At 36.0% G+C, this 13,619-nt stretch overlaps 1 protein-coding gene across 3 annotated transcripts in view; it reads right to left on the bottom strand.

The window, feature by feature from the left end:
• Liprin-gamma (liprin protein kazrin) overlaps positions 1–13,619 on the bottom strand; it is a 717,975-nt gene that overhangs the window by 47,664 nt on the left and 656,692 nt on the right. Inside the window, exon 19 of one of the 3 annotated variants that reach the window (XM_069827798.1) lies at positions 11,026–12,422. The exons of the other annotated variants lie outside the window; for them this stretch is intronic. Within the exon in view, the coding sequence (XP_069683899.1) occupies positions 12,414–12,422 (9 nt within the window). The 3' untranslated portion in view covers positions 11,026–12,413. Of the gene's footprint in view, positions 1–11,025; positions 12,423–13,619 lie in introns of those variants that run through there. 3 annotated transcript variants of the gene reach the window in all.

The raw sequence follows: 13,619 nt of genomic DNA, 5'->3' as shown, positions 1-13,619 counted from the left end.
TCAGACATTGCGTGTTAAATCATTGTAACGTGTATTATGGCAACGCGCATGCGTAATAGGCATTAAATCCCTCCCAAGGTGACTTGCAGCTTCAACAGAGCACATCAGCACAGCTGGTATAACACAGTGCGAGATTCAGTGTTGTCAACCTCAAATAAATTTCTGTAGAATTAAAGAAATTCTCCACTCTTCAAAGAATAACATTTAATCACGAATCTACAGAAAATGAAAATCCACTATTCCCAGTAGAGAAATAATAAATATTAACCCTCTGTGAGCATTTTACGGATTAGTTCAATGAATGTGTTGAAATGTCTGCAATATATCAGACGGTGGCTGCCCTGCGTGTTCACTTGCTGAAAATAATGCGCCCTGGTGGCTGCTTTGGTAGGTAGCTTGCGATTGCGGAGTAATACATTTCGGTTTTGTTTATGTCTACTTCAATCTTTAGTTGGAAATAGTTTAGATGGCAAATGTATATGTATTACTGATTTGTTATATGATTTCGGTGATGAATGAGGCCAGTGATATTCAGGGATGTTGTGGCCCGAATTTCCTGGCATTTGCCTTACGGTTGAGGAAAAAACCTGAAAAACCTCAACCAGGAAATTCAACCCGACCGGGAATCGAACCCGGACCCTCTGTATAAGAGACCAGCATGCTGACCCCTACACCACAGAGGTGGTCTCTATATTATGTTTCCTCAACGAAACGCAATTAAGAGAAGGAAAATGGTAGGAGAAACAGTAGAAGGTACGCAATCGCTCGCCCTTGCATGAGAATTTGGGGCTGTGAGGAAAAATATATAAGAGCTCCAAGCCCGTTGGTCATTTGTCTCACTCCGTGAATGGACATGCAGTAACTAAATAGCTACCATATGAGAGGTGTGTCTTTGGATTCCCAATAATAAAAACATTCCTGCGTGTATCTTGTCACACTGCAAAGAGCCATAAATTAGTGAAGAATTTGTGCTTTATCCGCATGCTAGCAAATGCTGATGTGAAGTGAAAACGAAACATGTGCTTTTAGAAGCTCAAACAAAATTGAGGCAACGAAGTCAAATGTGTGCAATTTTGATCCAAAATGTGTTTTACAGAGAATTTTATTTTTACCTGATATATGACGCGTAACACATTCTTCTCATGTTAGAATTCTGTCGTTCAGACTAACTGAAGGGCAGAATCTTGCTTCACACCAGCTGTGTATTAGATGGTAAACGTAGATCTCTTCTGGTAGCCTATTTATGTTCGCCTTTATTTAAATTATTATTTTTAATTAATGTTGAAAATAATGATAATCAACCGCATAATTTGTTTCAGTACCTAATGCTGAAACTCGGAAGAAAGAAGGCCGTCATTTTGTATGTAGAATATGTCTTTCAGACTTATTTCTATAACCTATTTATTTGTATGATTATAATACCTTCATTTATTGTACATTCGGGTTGATGTAAAAGCTCGTAGTGTTTTCTCGCTGAAAAAAAAAAAAATTCTCCTGCCAACGTTGGGGTAGTTTTTAAATTCCGCGTCTGAAGAAATCTGCTGGTTTGGAATTAAATAAATTGTAAAGCCAAGTCTGTGAAGCATCTTCGTTATCAAAGGAGTTCCCTTGAAGATTGTTGGATAGAGGAAGGAAAATGTGGAAATCCGAGGGCACAAAATCGGGAGATTATGGGGGATGTGAAATCATTTAAATGTAATTGTTATGAAAGTCGCCATATTTTCTTCCTGGCATTACGATGAAATACGATCCACTTCCACTAGATGGCCCATGACATGAGTAGCAGGGTTGGTAATACATGCAAACGAAATGATACTAAACGTGAGGAATGTTACTACAGTTGTGTAGTATTAGGTGACAGGTTAGGTTAGGTTAGGTTTGATTAGGTGTATAGTATTATGTGAGAGGTTAGGTTAGGTTTGATTAGGTGTGTAGTATTATGTGAGAGGTTAGGTTAGGTTTGATTAGGTGTGTAATATTATTACTATGTTGGCGACACTGAAACCCACTGTCACATTAAGGAAATATGGCCGTATTCTTCATTTACCCACGGCATGGCGCGTCCTCAGGTTGCGGATAGAGGAGACGGCCTCCAGATATGGAGGGTAGCTGCGAATAAATTGAATAAGCAGTCGTGGACAACCGATGAAGGGTGGTCCTCCAGCTTGGGTGTTGGGCGAAGGGCTAACAACCCATCACCGTAAAAAATAGCTTGTTACAAAACCTAACAATAAGGTCAAAAATCTGAAAGTTAGAATTTATAAAACAGTTATATTACCGGTTGTTCTGTATGGCTGTGAAACTTGGACTCTCACTTTGAGAGAGGAACAGCGATTGAGGGTTTTTGAGAATAAGGTTCTTAGGAAAATATTTGGGGCTAAAAGGGATGACGTTACAGGAGAATGGAGAAAGTTACACAACGCAGAGCTGCACGCATTGTATTCTTCACCTGACATAATTAGGAACATTAAATCCAGACGTTTGAGATGGGCAGGGAATGTAGCACGTATGGGCGAATCCAGAAATGCATATAGAGTGTTGGGAGGTCGGAGGGAAAAAGACCTTTAGGGAGGCCGAGACGTAGATGGGAAGATAATATTACAATGGATTTGAGGGAGGTGGGATATGATGATAGAGACTGGATTAATCTTGCTCAGGATAGGGACCAATGGCGGGCTTATGTGAGGGCGGCAATGAACCTCCGGGTTCCTTAAAAGCTAGTAAGTAATTAGTAAGTATTCTTCATTTACGCACGACGATTTTCGTATATAAGTAAAGTGCGTATTTAGTGGGGGTTGGGTGGGCATACAGCTCTCCCAGTGATCACATAAATTTCTAATAATCAATACTATAAGTCCAAGGCATTTTCAAGGTATTTTAGGAAATTCCTATAGTGGTCGGAACATAAGTAACCTTCACTGTTGAGTTTTTAGTATTCTTTTGTTTTTGCTATGCGACTACTGAATGAAACATATTCTCACTTACTTCCCTAGGAAAGCAATGTGACTTACTCGTACGTCCCGTCGTCAATAGCAATCAACATCACGGTAAAACACATTTACTTCCCTAAAAAGAAGCTAGTGACAACATACTTACGGCAGTAGGAGTGGAAAAGACATGGTTTGTTTGTGTCTTTGGTTACGTTTTCGAACCCGTAAGTCCATTCTTTGACATGATATTTTCCTCTACACAGAGTCAAAAACTTACTCTGAATAATATGGAGGGTTCAAGGAAAGGGTGGTTATGTTTATTGAAATTTATTCTTACTTCAGTTTAGTTAAAATGATTCATCTGTGCGGGTTTATTTAGCAGCTTGTTAAACCAACTGTTTTATTTTGTGATATCTGCTTTTATTCTGTAATTTTATATCATAGTAGTTACATAAAAAAAGAAAGAAGTAGTCTTAATTCCTGGGGTAGCGAAACAGTTACACTCAGAGAATCCACAACATTACTAAAACTGGGTACTGGTATTTTGCTTCTTTTGTTGTGAAATTTAAGACCACGATTAAAGAAAAAGTCAGGAAAGTGACTAACCCATTCACGATTACGTTCTTCCAAGAACAGTTGCTCCAAAATAGAATGAAGACAGTTCTGAAAATAATATTGGAGGCTACACACCCAATGAGAATCTAATTCAAAAGTTTCAAAATTATCAACTGTCGACCACAAGTATAAATGTACGATTGATGAAGCAAGTTGATTTGGATGACTTAAACTGCTTGCACACGATCAACATTTTCTTCCAATTCAATACTTCTCAAGAAAACTTGTCAAAGATTGTTAAAAATTGATTAATATAATTGAAAAATATCTTTTCGAAGACAGTTTCATATTGCTGAAGATTTGGAAAGATCTTAAAACATGTTCTTATTTAAATAATTTCGAAGGAAAAATTGTTCCGGAGCCGGGCACCGAACCCGGGACCTTTGGTTAAACGTACCGTTGGTACGTTGGTACGCTTAACCAAAGGTCCCGGGTTCGATGTCCGGCCCCGGAACAATTTTTCCTTCGAAATTATTCAAATCAACTTTACAGGAAGTTATACTTGAAAGCTTGATTTGCATAATACACGTCACTGTTCGTTAACAGAAAACCACAATTTAAGTCACACAGAGTTAGTGTGCACTCAATGTTGGTTGCTTGACGGTTGTCAGCCCACTTTGAGGTCTGTGGATACAGAGGGAAAATTTGGATCGGTGTCGGGTAGATTTCCCGGGTAGCTCAGTTGGTAGAGGATTGGTACGTTTAACCAAAGGTCCCGGGTTCGATGCCCGGCCCCGGAACAATTTTTCCTTCAAAATTATTCAAATCAACTTTACAGGGAGTTATACTTGAAAGCTTGGTTTGCATAATATACGTCACTGTTCGTTAACAGAAAACCACAATTTAAGTCACACAGAGTTAGTGTGCACTCAATGTTGGTTGCTTGACGGTTGTCAGCCCACTTTGAGGTCTGTGAATACAGAGGGAAAATTTGGATCGGTGTCGGGTAGATTTCCCGGGTAGCTCAGTTGGTAGAGCATTGGTAAGTTTAACCAAAGGTCCCGGGTTTGATGTCCGGCCACGGAACAATTTTTCCTTCGAAATTATTCAAATCAACTTTACAGGAAGTTATACTTGAAAGCTTGATTTGCATAATACACGTCACTGTTCGTTAACAGAAAACCACAATTTAAGTCACACAGAGTTAGTGTGCACTCAATGTTGGTTGCTTGACGGTTGTCAGCCCACTTTGAGGTCTGTGGATATAGAGGGAAAAAAATTGGATCGGTATCGGGTAGAGTTCCCGGGTAGCTCAGTTGGTAGAGCGTTGGTACGTTTAACCAAAGGTCCCGGGTTCGATGTCCGGCCCAGGAACAATTTTTCCTTCGAAATTATTCAAATCAACTTTACAGGGAGTTATACTTGAAAGCTTGGTTTGCATAATATACGTCACTGTTCGTTAACAGAAAACCACAATTTAAGTCACACAGAGTTAGTGTGCACTCAATGTTGGTTGTTTGACGGTTGTCAGCCCACTTTGAGGTCTGTGGATATAGAGGGAAAAAAATTGGATCGGTATCGGGTAGAGTTCCCGGGTAGCTCAGTTGGTAGAGCGTTGGTACGTTTAACCAAAGGTCCCGGGTTCGATGTCCGGCCCAGGAACAATTTTTCCTTCGAAATTATTCAAATCAACTTTACAGGGAGTTATACTTGAAAGCTTGGTTTGCATAATATACGTCACTGTTCGTTAACAGAAAACCACAATTTAAGTCACACAGAGTTAGTGTGCACTCAATGTTGGTTGCTTGACGGTTGTCAGCCCACTTTGAGGTCTGTGGATATAGAGGGAAAAAAATTGGATCGGTATCGGGTAGAGTTCCCGGGTAGCTCAGTTGGTAGAGCGTTGGTACGTTTAACCAAAGGTCCCGGGTTCGATGTCCGGCCCAGGAACAATTTTTCCTTCGAAATTATTCAAATCAACTTTACAGGGAGTTATACTTGAAAGCTTGGTTTGCATAATATACGTCACTGTTCGTTAACAGAAAACCACAATTTAAGTCACACAGAATTAGTGTGCACTCAATGTTGGTTGCTTGACGGTTGTCAGCCCACTTTGAGGTCTGTGAATACAGAGGGAAAATTTGGATCGGTGTCGGGTAGATTTCCCGGTAGCTCAGTTGGTAGAGCATTGGTACGTTTAACCAAAGGTCCCGGGTTTGATGTCCGGCCCAGGAACAATTTTTCCTTCGAAATTATTCAAATCAACTTTACAGGGAGTTATACTTGAAAGCTTGGTTTGCATAATATACGTCACTGTTCGTTAACAGAAAACCACAATTTAAGTCACACAGAGTTAGTGTGCACTCAATGTTGGTTGCTTGACGGTTGTCAGCCCACTTTGAGGTCTGTGGATACAGAGGGAAAATTTGGATCGGTGTCGGGTAGATTTCCCGGGTAGCTCAGTTGGTAGAGGATTGGTACGTTTAACCAAAGGTCCCGGGTTCGATGCCCGGCCCCGGAACAATTTTTCCTTCAAAATAATTCAAATCAACTTTACAGGGAGTTATACTTGAAAGCTTGGTTTGCATAATATACGTCACTGTTCGTTAACAGAAAACCACAATTTAAGTCACACAGAGTTAGTGTGCACTCAATGTTGGTTGCTTGACGGTTGTCAGCCCACTTTGAGGTCTGTGAATACAGAGGGAAAATTTGGATCGGTGTCGGGTAGATTTCCCGGTAGCTCAGTTGGTAGAGCATTGGTACGTTTAACCAAAGGTCCCGGGTTCGATGCCCGGCCCCGGAACAATTTTTCCTTCGAAATTATTCAAATCAACTTTACAGGGAGTTATACTTGAAAGCTTGATTTGCATGTTCTTATTTACTTTCAAGACAATCAAAGACTTCTAAAGCTCTATAAGTGAACTGGCAATAAAACTTATAAAATATTGAAAAGTCTTGAAACATTTTGTGAAGCATTAAATTTAACTAAACTTGACCGTATACAAGCAGCCTTAGGTCGTGGTAGATCCAAAGAATTCTCGTAAGTGATGTGCTAGATTACAGTAATGGAATATAATTTTTCAAGAAATAAAGTTTCATTATATTGAAACTGTAACATAATGCATTTGAAATACTTTATAATGAAAAACAATTTAAGTTATTGCAGTGATATTGACAGTTCATGGAGGGATCTCTGAGAAGGCGCCCTTGCTGGGGAAAATTGAAAGCACATCTTTTGTTTTCACTTGCCTCACAGATTTAATTTCTTACTTCACTTGCGATATTTCCATGTACAGCATACTGGCACCAGCTTCAGGTTATCATTTAGTATACCCTATAAAATGTTTTATGCTCGACCATACCGAAATGTAGTAATTATACACTTGGTAGCAGCCCTTTAATGGACCTCATTAAAGTACACCTATTCATTAAAGTTCAGGTGTTCCACCAATCAGAAAATACCATTGTAGCAATATGAAAGCGCAAGTATCAATTATTCTCAGATATCCAATCGAAAGACAATTAGTTCTGTTACTATAATAATTAGCGTTAATTGTAAATAACATTCAAATAAATTCAATTTGTCATCTCGTTTTTCAATGTATAATTCAATTTCAAGGTTATATCAAGATTAATGTTTATTTTACTCTCTAGATTATATCAAGGTCAATATCGACATTTGTTTCTCGGAAAAAATCAATACTTTCGCGTCTGCGCACATCTCACAATTTACGAGGTATTGCACAAGGTCAGTTCCGCTCCTCAGTCAGATAAGAATAACATGAATAGTTATGAATAATTTCAAGTTAGAAATATGGTCGAGCATAAAAAGTCGTATGAAACTTGACTATAATGGTAATTAAGATGCTCGTATGAAAATTATGAAATTCGCTTGCGCTCGTTTCATAAACATACTCGCGTCTTAATTACTACCATTATAGGCTCGTTGCATAATGTACTATTAAAATAGTAGGCCTACTCTAAAATAGATATTATCTTTCCAAAAACATAATATGTTACCTACTAAACATTAATAAAATGAGTGTGAAATATTAACGGATTATTTATTAATGTGAATTACTTTATTTAATATTGAAAATATTAATTTAACATTTAGTTTAAATTTTGATAAAATGTGCGATTTTGAGTGAAGCAGCAGCTTTATTGAGGAATGATGGAAGACAAATTTCACAGGCACAGTACAACATCCTACTCGTTTGTAATGCATTAGAAAATAGACGTTGCTTTATTAAATAATATTAGTTCAATCTGTACTATGACACAACACTAAATTCCTTCCAAGAAATTATAACAGCTACATACACAGTCAGGAAAATCTAGCTCTTGCAATCTATCATATTACAGAACAGGATATGTACCATGCACTACTGTACATAAATGTATGGGCCTATGTTTCTACATAATAATTATCATCAATGTGTGACAGACCAACAGGGTAGGTACTTATGCAGTACAACCTAATTATAATATTCTCAGACATAATCAATTCTTCTTGGAATGTCCTCAAAAACAGTAATGCAAATGCAATCTGTCAACTTGACTGCAATTACTGTGTTCTTTTTAATGTCATATCCAAAGTACTATACTAACATATCACAACTTTTTTAAAATTTCAGTGTTAAGAATACTAAAAAAAAAAAAAAAAAAAATTGGAAATTACTAACTCCGAAAGAGTTGTATGGCATATTCAAGTCATAGGACCATTATCTTTTTTTAATTTTTCAATATCTTACCTTCGTGAAGTTTTAAATTTGTATTATAAGTTACTTTTATATTAAAAGTGCTATAATGTAAATCGCAATTAAGATATAAAATATTACTTGTAGATCCTGAACTTGCACATTGATATGTTGCTGTTTAGTTGTCATTAAGTAAAATGATGTCATTATTCAGTAACCATCTGTAGATTATATTTCCATATTGATTTGAAGGTCCATTATTCCATATCTGATGTTTACTGTTAAAATCACCAACTATGATAAACTTGCGATCAGATGGGATCAATGTTCTATATCATCCATTACTAGGTTTAGGACTGGAGGTATATATACATTGACAAGAGAAAATGAAATGTTATTTTGAAGTAATAGTTTTGTCCTAATGTATTCAATTTGGCCTTTAAATTGTTGTTTAGATTCACTACACCCCAACTCTGGCTACTAGCAACAGGCATCTATAATGAATACCGATCAAAATACCCCTCATTTTTCGTGAAAAATAACAACTGAATATATTTTTATTTTTTATTTTATTGAGTTATTTTACGATGCTGTATCAACATCTAGGTTATTTAGCGTCTGAATGATATGAAGGTGATAATGCCGGTGAAATGAGTCCGGGGTCCAGCACCGAAAGTTACCCAGCATTTGCTCGTATTGGGTTGAGGGAAAACCCCGGAAAAAAACCTCAACCAGCTAACTTGCCCCGACTGGGATTCGAACCCGGGCCACCTGGTTTCGTAGCCAGACGCGTTGACCGTTACTCCACAGGTGTGGACAACTGAATATACTACAGAGGACTATAGTGGACTTTATGTAGTCGGCAAACAGCTGGATACATTAAGAAGATTGGTTGGTTGATTGATTGATTGACTGATATAAAATATTTTTGTTTTTTAAGGTGCAATGACTAACCTCGTTCTTAGTTTATGTCCAATATCTTGTCTTTTATGTTAGTGTTCAAATATTGGGGCCTTAGATTTTTATTTTAGTAGGTTATTTTACGACACTTTATCAACATCTCAGGTTATTTAGCGTCTGAATGAGATGAAAATGATAATGCCGGTGAAATGAATCTGAGGTCCAGCACCGAAAGTTACCCAGCATTTGCTCATATTGGGTTGAGGAAAAACCCCGGAAAAAACCTCAACCAGATAACTTGCCCAAACCGGGAATCGAACCCGGGCCACCTGGTTTCGCAGCCAGACGCGCTAGCCGTTACTCCACAGGTGTGGATGGGGCCTTAGATTTGGGCGAGGAATTTCAGAAACAAATGTATTATATGGGCGAGTGTGGCAAGAAATTTCAGACCCACGAATATTAGACAACTTTCACATTTTATTTAAAACGTTAACACATATTTAAAAATATGGGTGACACGCTGTTCAAACAGTAATAACATTTCAATATGTAATGTAATTTCTTGCCTTGGTATCTACTGTATAACCCGAACGCTAAATGTAGTCCATGCGACTAATTTTACCCTCATGGAAAGGCTCGTGTATCTTGTGTTATCTTCGTTCTATAGTTTTTTTTTTCAGTCTGTGCGTCACATTCTTGTTAATTGAATTCATTTTTTATATGGCTCTCTACATGTATTACTGTGTCAATGTTTGGTGCGGATGATAGAAGTGTTTATTGTAAGAGCTATGAAAAAACCGTGGCCCATTAGTTGTTCTTGGATTTTCGGTTGGCGCAGTACTCCAGAGATGTTATTGAGAAATGTAGTTATTTAGCATATAATCAGTAAACTCTTCAACACAATGTGAAGCAATTTCCATCAATTCCACAAAATCCTCCTCTACTTCTGATGGTGGTATGGTAGTCCGAAAGTGTACTTCCCAACTTCTGAATTTTCTTGCCCATAATGTTGCAATAGTCCCGTGCCGTGGTGTCGCAGTCAAGGCATCCCGCCTAGGACTCGCGTTACGGAATGCGCGCTGGTTCGATTCCTCATGGGGGGAGAAATTTTCTCACGAAATTTCGGCCAGTGTATGGGACCGGTGCCCACCCAGCACCGTGATGCACTTGGGGAGCTACGATAGGTAGCGAAATCTGGTTGCGAATACCAGCTATAATGGCTGGGGGGATCATCGTGCTAACCACAAGATACCTCCATTCTGATTGGATGATCGTCCACCTCTGCTTCGGCATGTGGGCGTGAGGCCAGCAGCCGGCTGGTCGGTCTAGGCCCTTCACGGGCTGTAGCGCCATGGATTATTATTATTATTATTATTATTATTATTATTATTATTATTATTATTATTAATGTTGCAATAAGAACATAATTCACTGAATCTGAATAAACCAAGTCTGCCTTAGAAAATTAAAACAATTGAAAGTTCAAGAAACAAAACAAAAAGCCACGATTCAATATTTAGTCAATATTCCTCCCATCTCGATTACATCTTGCAGTCGAGTGGGCATGGAATCAACTAGTCTTTTCAGTTCTCAGCCATGGCATTCCAGGCATGTCTCCATTTATAATTTCTTATATAGTACCGATATCCTAAAAAAAAAAAAAAAAAAAAAAATTAAATTAAATTTAAAAAAATAAAAAAGGGTACCGGTACTAAAACGGGTGTAACAATTTTTCTTTAACAATTGAAATTATTCTATGTCAGTTATCTGCCGCTGTAGAAAAATGCTGCATCTAAGTGAAATAATTTTAGATAAGAATTTGCATTTTTTATAATCATTATTATTAAATAAAGTGTCACTATTTTAAGCTTGTTTGAGGAATTTAATACAGTAAGTATAAGGAGTAAAAAAAATATATATAGAAATCATAAAATATATTTGCCAGTAAATAATGTAATATATTCTTTTCTGCTTTTACATAACTTCATATATTAGATTGTACTCAAAAGAGATACCTATACTCTAAAGTCCACATTTATAACTTATATCTTCCGAAAGAATGCACTATTATTTACATTTAAGTATTTCACAGTTTTTTACATCACTTTATACAACACCACACTGTTTACAAGGGTATTTATTGTTGTTTGTACATAAATATATGCTGATTATAGGAGCTCTGTCAAATATTATGCAACTCATTCGTCCATTTGAAGTGCTTCAAAAATTTCAACAATATTTTTACCTTATTATATTTGATTTAATTAGCCAGTGTTCATTCATGACAACTTAAACGAAAAGATGCTACATATAACAATGTAGTGCTAGAAATCTGTACAAACATTTCAGTGTTTAAATAGCATTTGCTGTTCTCGGTTTCCGATTATTTTACATAATGCATTTGGATATTTGGTAGTGGCATAAAATAAAATGTAATTATGAACACTGTAAGAAAAACTGAAACTTCAGCAAAATATAACAGGATTATACACATTTCAGTTACCAGTATATGTTTAACTAAAGGAATTCGCATAAGTACGCATAATACTTTGGAAATTGCTTCTGAATCATTAAAAATAAAGATATAAGGAATGTATATTCTACGATCATTATATAACAATGGCTAATAAAAATTTTGTAACCGAATTAACTCATTTTTTTAATTTAAAGGCTGAGGTTGTACTGCAATATTTGTAATTGAATTCTTATATTCTAATAAGAAGAGACTGGATACTCTGTACAAATAGGATTTAATTAATGGATAAAAAATTCTAATCAAATTTACATTACTTCGTGCACTAAATTGAATTGTCTCTAGGGTATATTCTAGTTATATAATATTACGAGAAAATACAAATAAATTCATGCTAACCTTTTTGAGATAGAGTAGACTGTAGGTCTGTGACGACGTAATGTTAGGTTATTGGTATCATTTTGTTCCCATTGAAAAGGAAAGCAACAAGAAAATGCAACAGTTGGTTAGTTTCATTGTACTTAGCAGCCCAGTCTCTCAAACAATAATTTTATTAAAGCTATGCTTCCTTCTCTTCTTTCATTATCATCACAGCTGCATTTTGGTGGTGGATGTTACAGTTTTGCATTAAAATATATGACAATATTCTAGAACAAAATCAGTTGAACAATTGGTATAATATTAATTGATATAACAGTAACTAAATAATATTATATCTTAGTTAACATTCAATTCTATGTTAATCGTATACTGATTCAGTTTAATTTATATATGTGAGCAAAGAAGAATGTTCACTGCCAGCACATTCTTGGTTATATTCCAAGTCTATCAATAAGAACTGGAATTCCATTGTCAAAACATCTGAAATAGAAATCTGTCTTGTAACAACATAAAGTATTCTCACTTATTCCATATCAGCCTCCGCATAAGAATCCCTACTTGCAACTCAAAATAAAATTAAAAACATAATATTAATCTATGAAAAATTATGTAACTTGTTTTAAAGGTACCGTAAACTGGGGTTACTTTGAACACAGAGGAAACTTTGACCATTTTTTCAGAAAATCATATTTAGGTTTCTACGTGCTGCACTTGTTATAGATGGAGGTAAATTTGGTATGAGAATGATTTTATGATAATTTACCTCCATCTATAACAAATGCAGCGTGTAGAAACCTAAATATGATTTTCTGAAAAAAAAAATGGTCAAAGTTTCCTCTGTGTTCAAAGTAACCCCAGTTTACAGTATTTCATAATTTACTGGGGTAAATGATGAATTGATAAGTATATTAATATGCTCATCTTTTAGACAATTATATCTTTGTCCCATTTGCTGTGGAGACCTTCGGTCCTTGGAGTCATGACGCTAAAGTTTTGGTATCTCAAATCGGCCAAATTTTGATCTCCATTACTGGTGATCGCTGTTGCACTACTGATTTGCGTCAACGTTTAAGTATTGCTATTCAAAGCCGAAATGCAATGAGCATTTTGGGTACTCTTCCAGAGTCCAGCCCTTTGGACGAACTTTTTCTCCTGTAAAATTTATTATCTCTATGTAAATGTTTATATTTAGTTTTTATATATGTGTAATTGTAACGGTGAAAATATAGTTAATCAAATAATTTTTTATTAATTGCATTTCAGAATAAAATTTTTAAAAAGTATATTAATGTAGGCTAATTTTATTGGTTTTAAAACGGTTTCAAGTCCGGTTAGAACAAATGAAAGGTGTGTAATTGGTCGCAATAGAAACATTTGAAAGAAATTTCTGGATTGCTTTGTATAAAAATATTAAAGTTAAATAAATCAGAAATGGATTTTCCGAAAATGTGCTAGTAAATCTTAAAATAATCCTAGATTAATGTATGGTAACGCATATTACTGAATAACTAGGCCTATATATTCATTAAATATAGTAATGGTGTCACGTTTGTACTTGTACCATTAGTACCATTTACCTAAATCCTGAGACATTGTCTGAATTGTTATTCACAACTCCTCTATATGCAAGATATACATATATTAAATATCACAGTATAAACTACATAAAACAATTGA

This window comes from Periplaneta americana, chromosome 6, assembly GCF_040183065.1.
Source record: "Periplaneta americana isolate PAMFEO1 chromosome 6, P.americana_PAMFEO1_priV1, whole genome shotgun sequence".
Classification (NCBI taxonomy): domain Eukaryota; kingdom Metazoa; phylum Arthropoda; class Insecta; order Blattodea; family Blattidae; genus Periplaneta; species Periplaneta americana.
The sequence above is the reverse complement of the archived record's forward strand: the minus strand, read 5'-3'. Positions and strand labels throughout refer to the sequence as shown.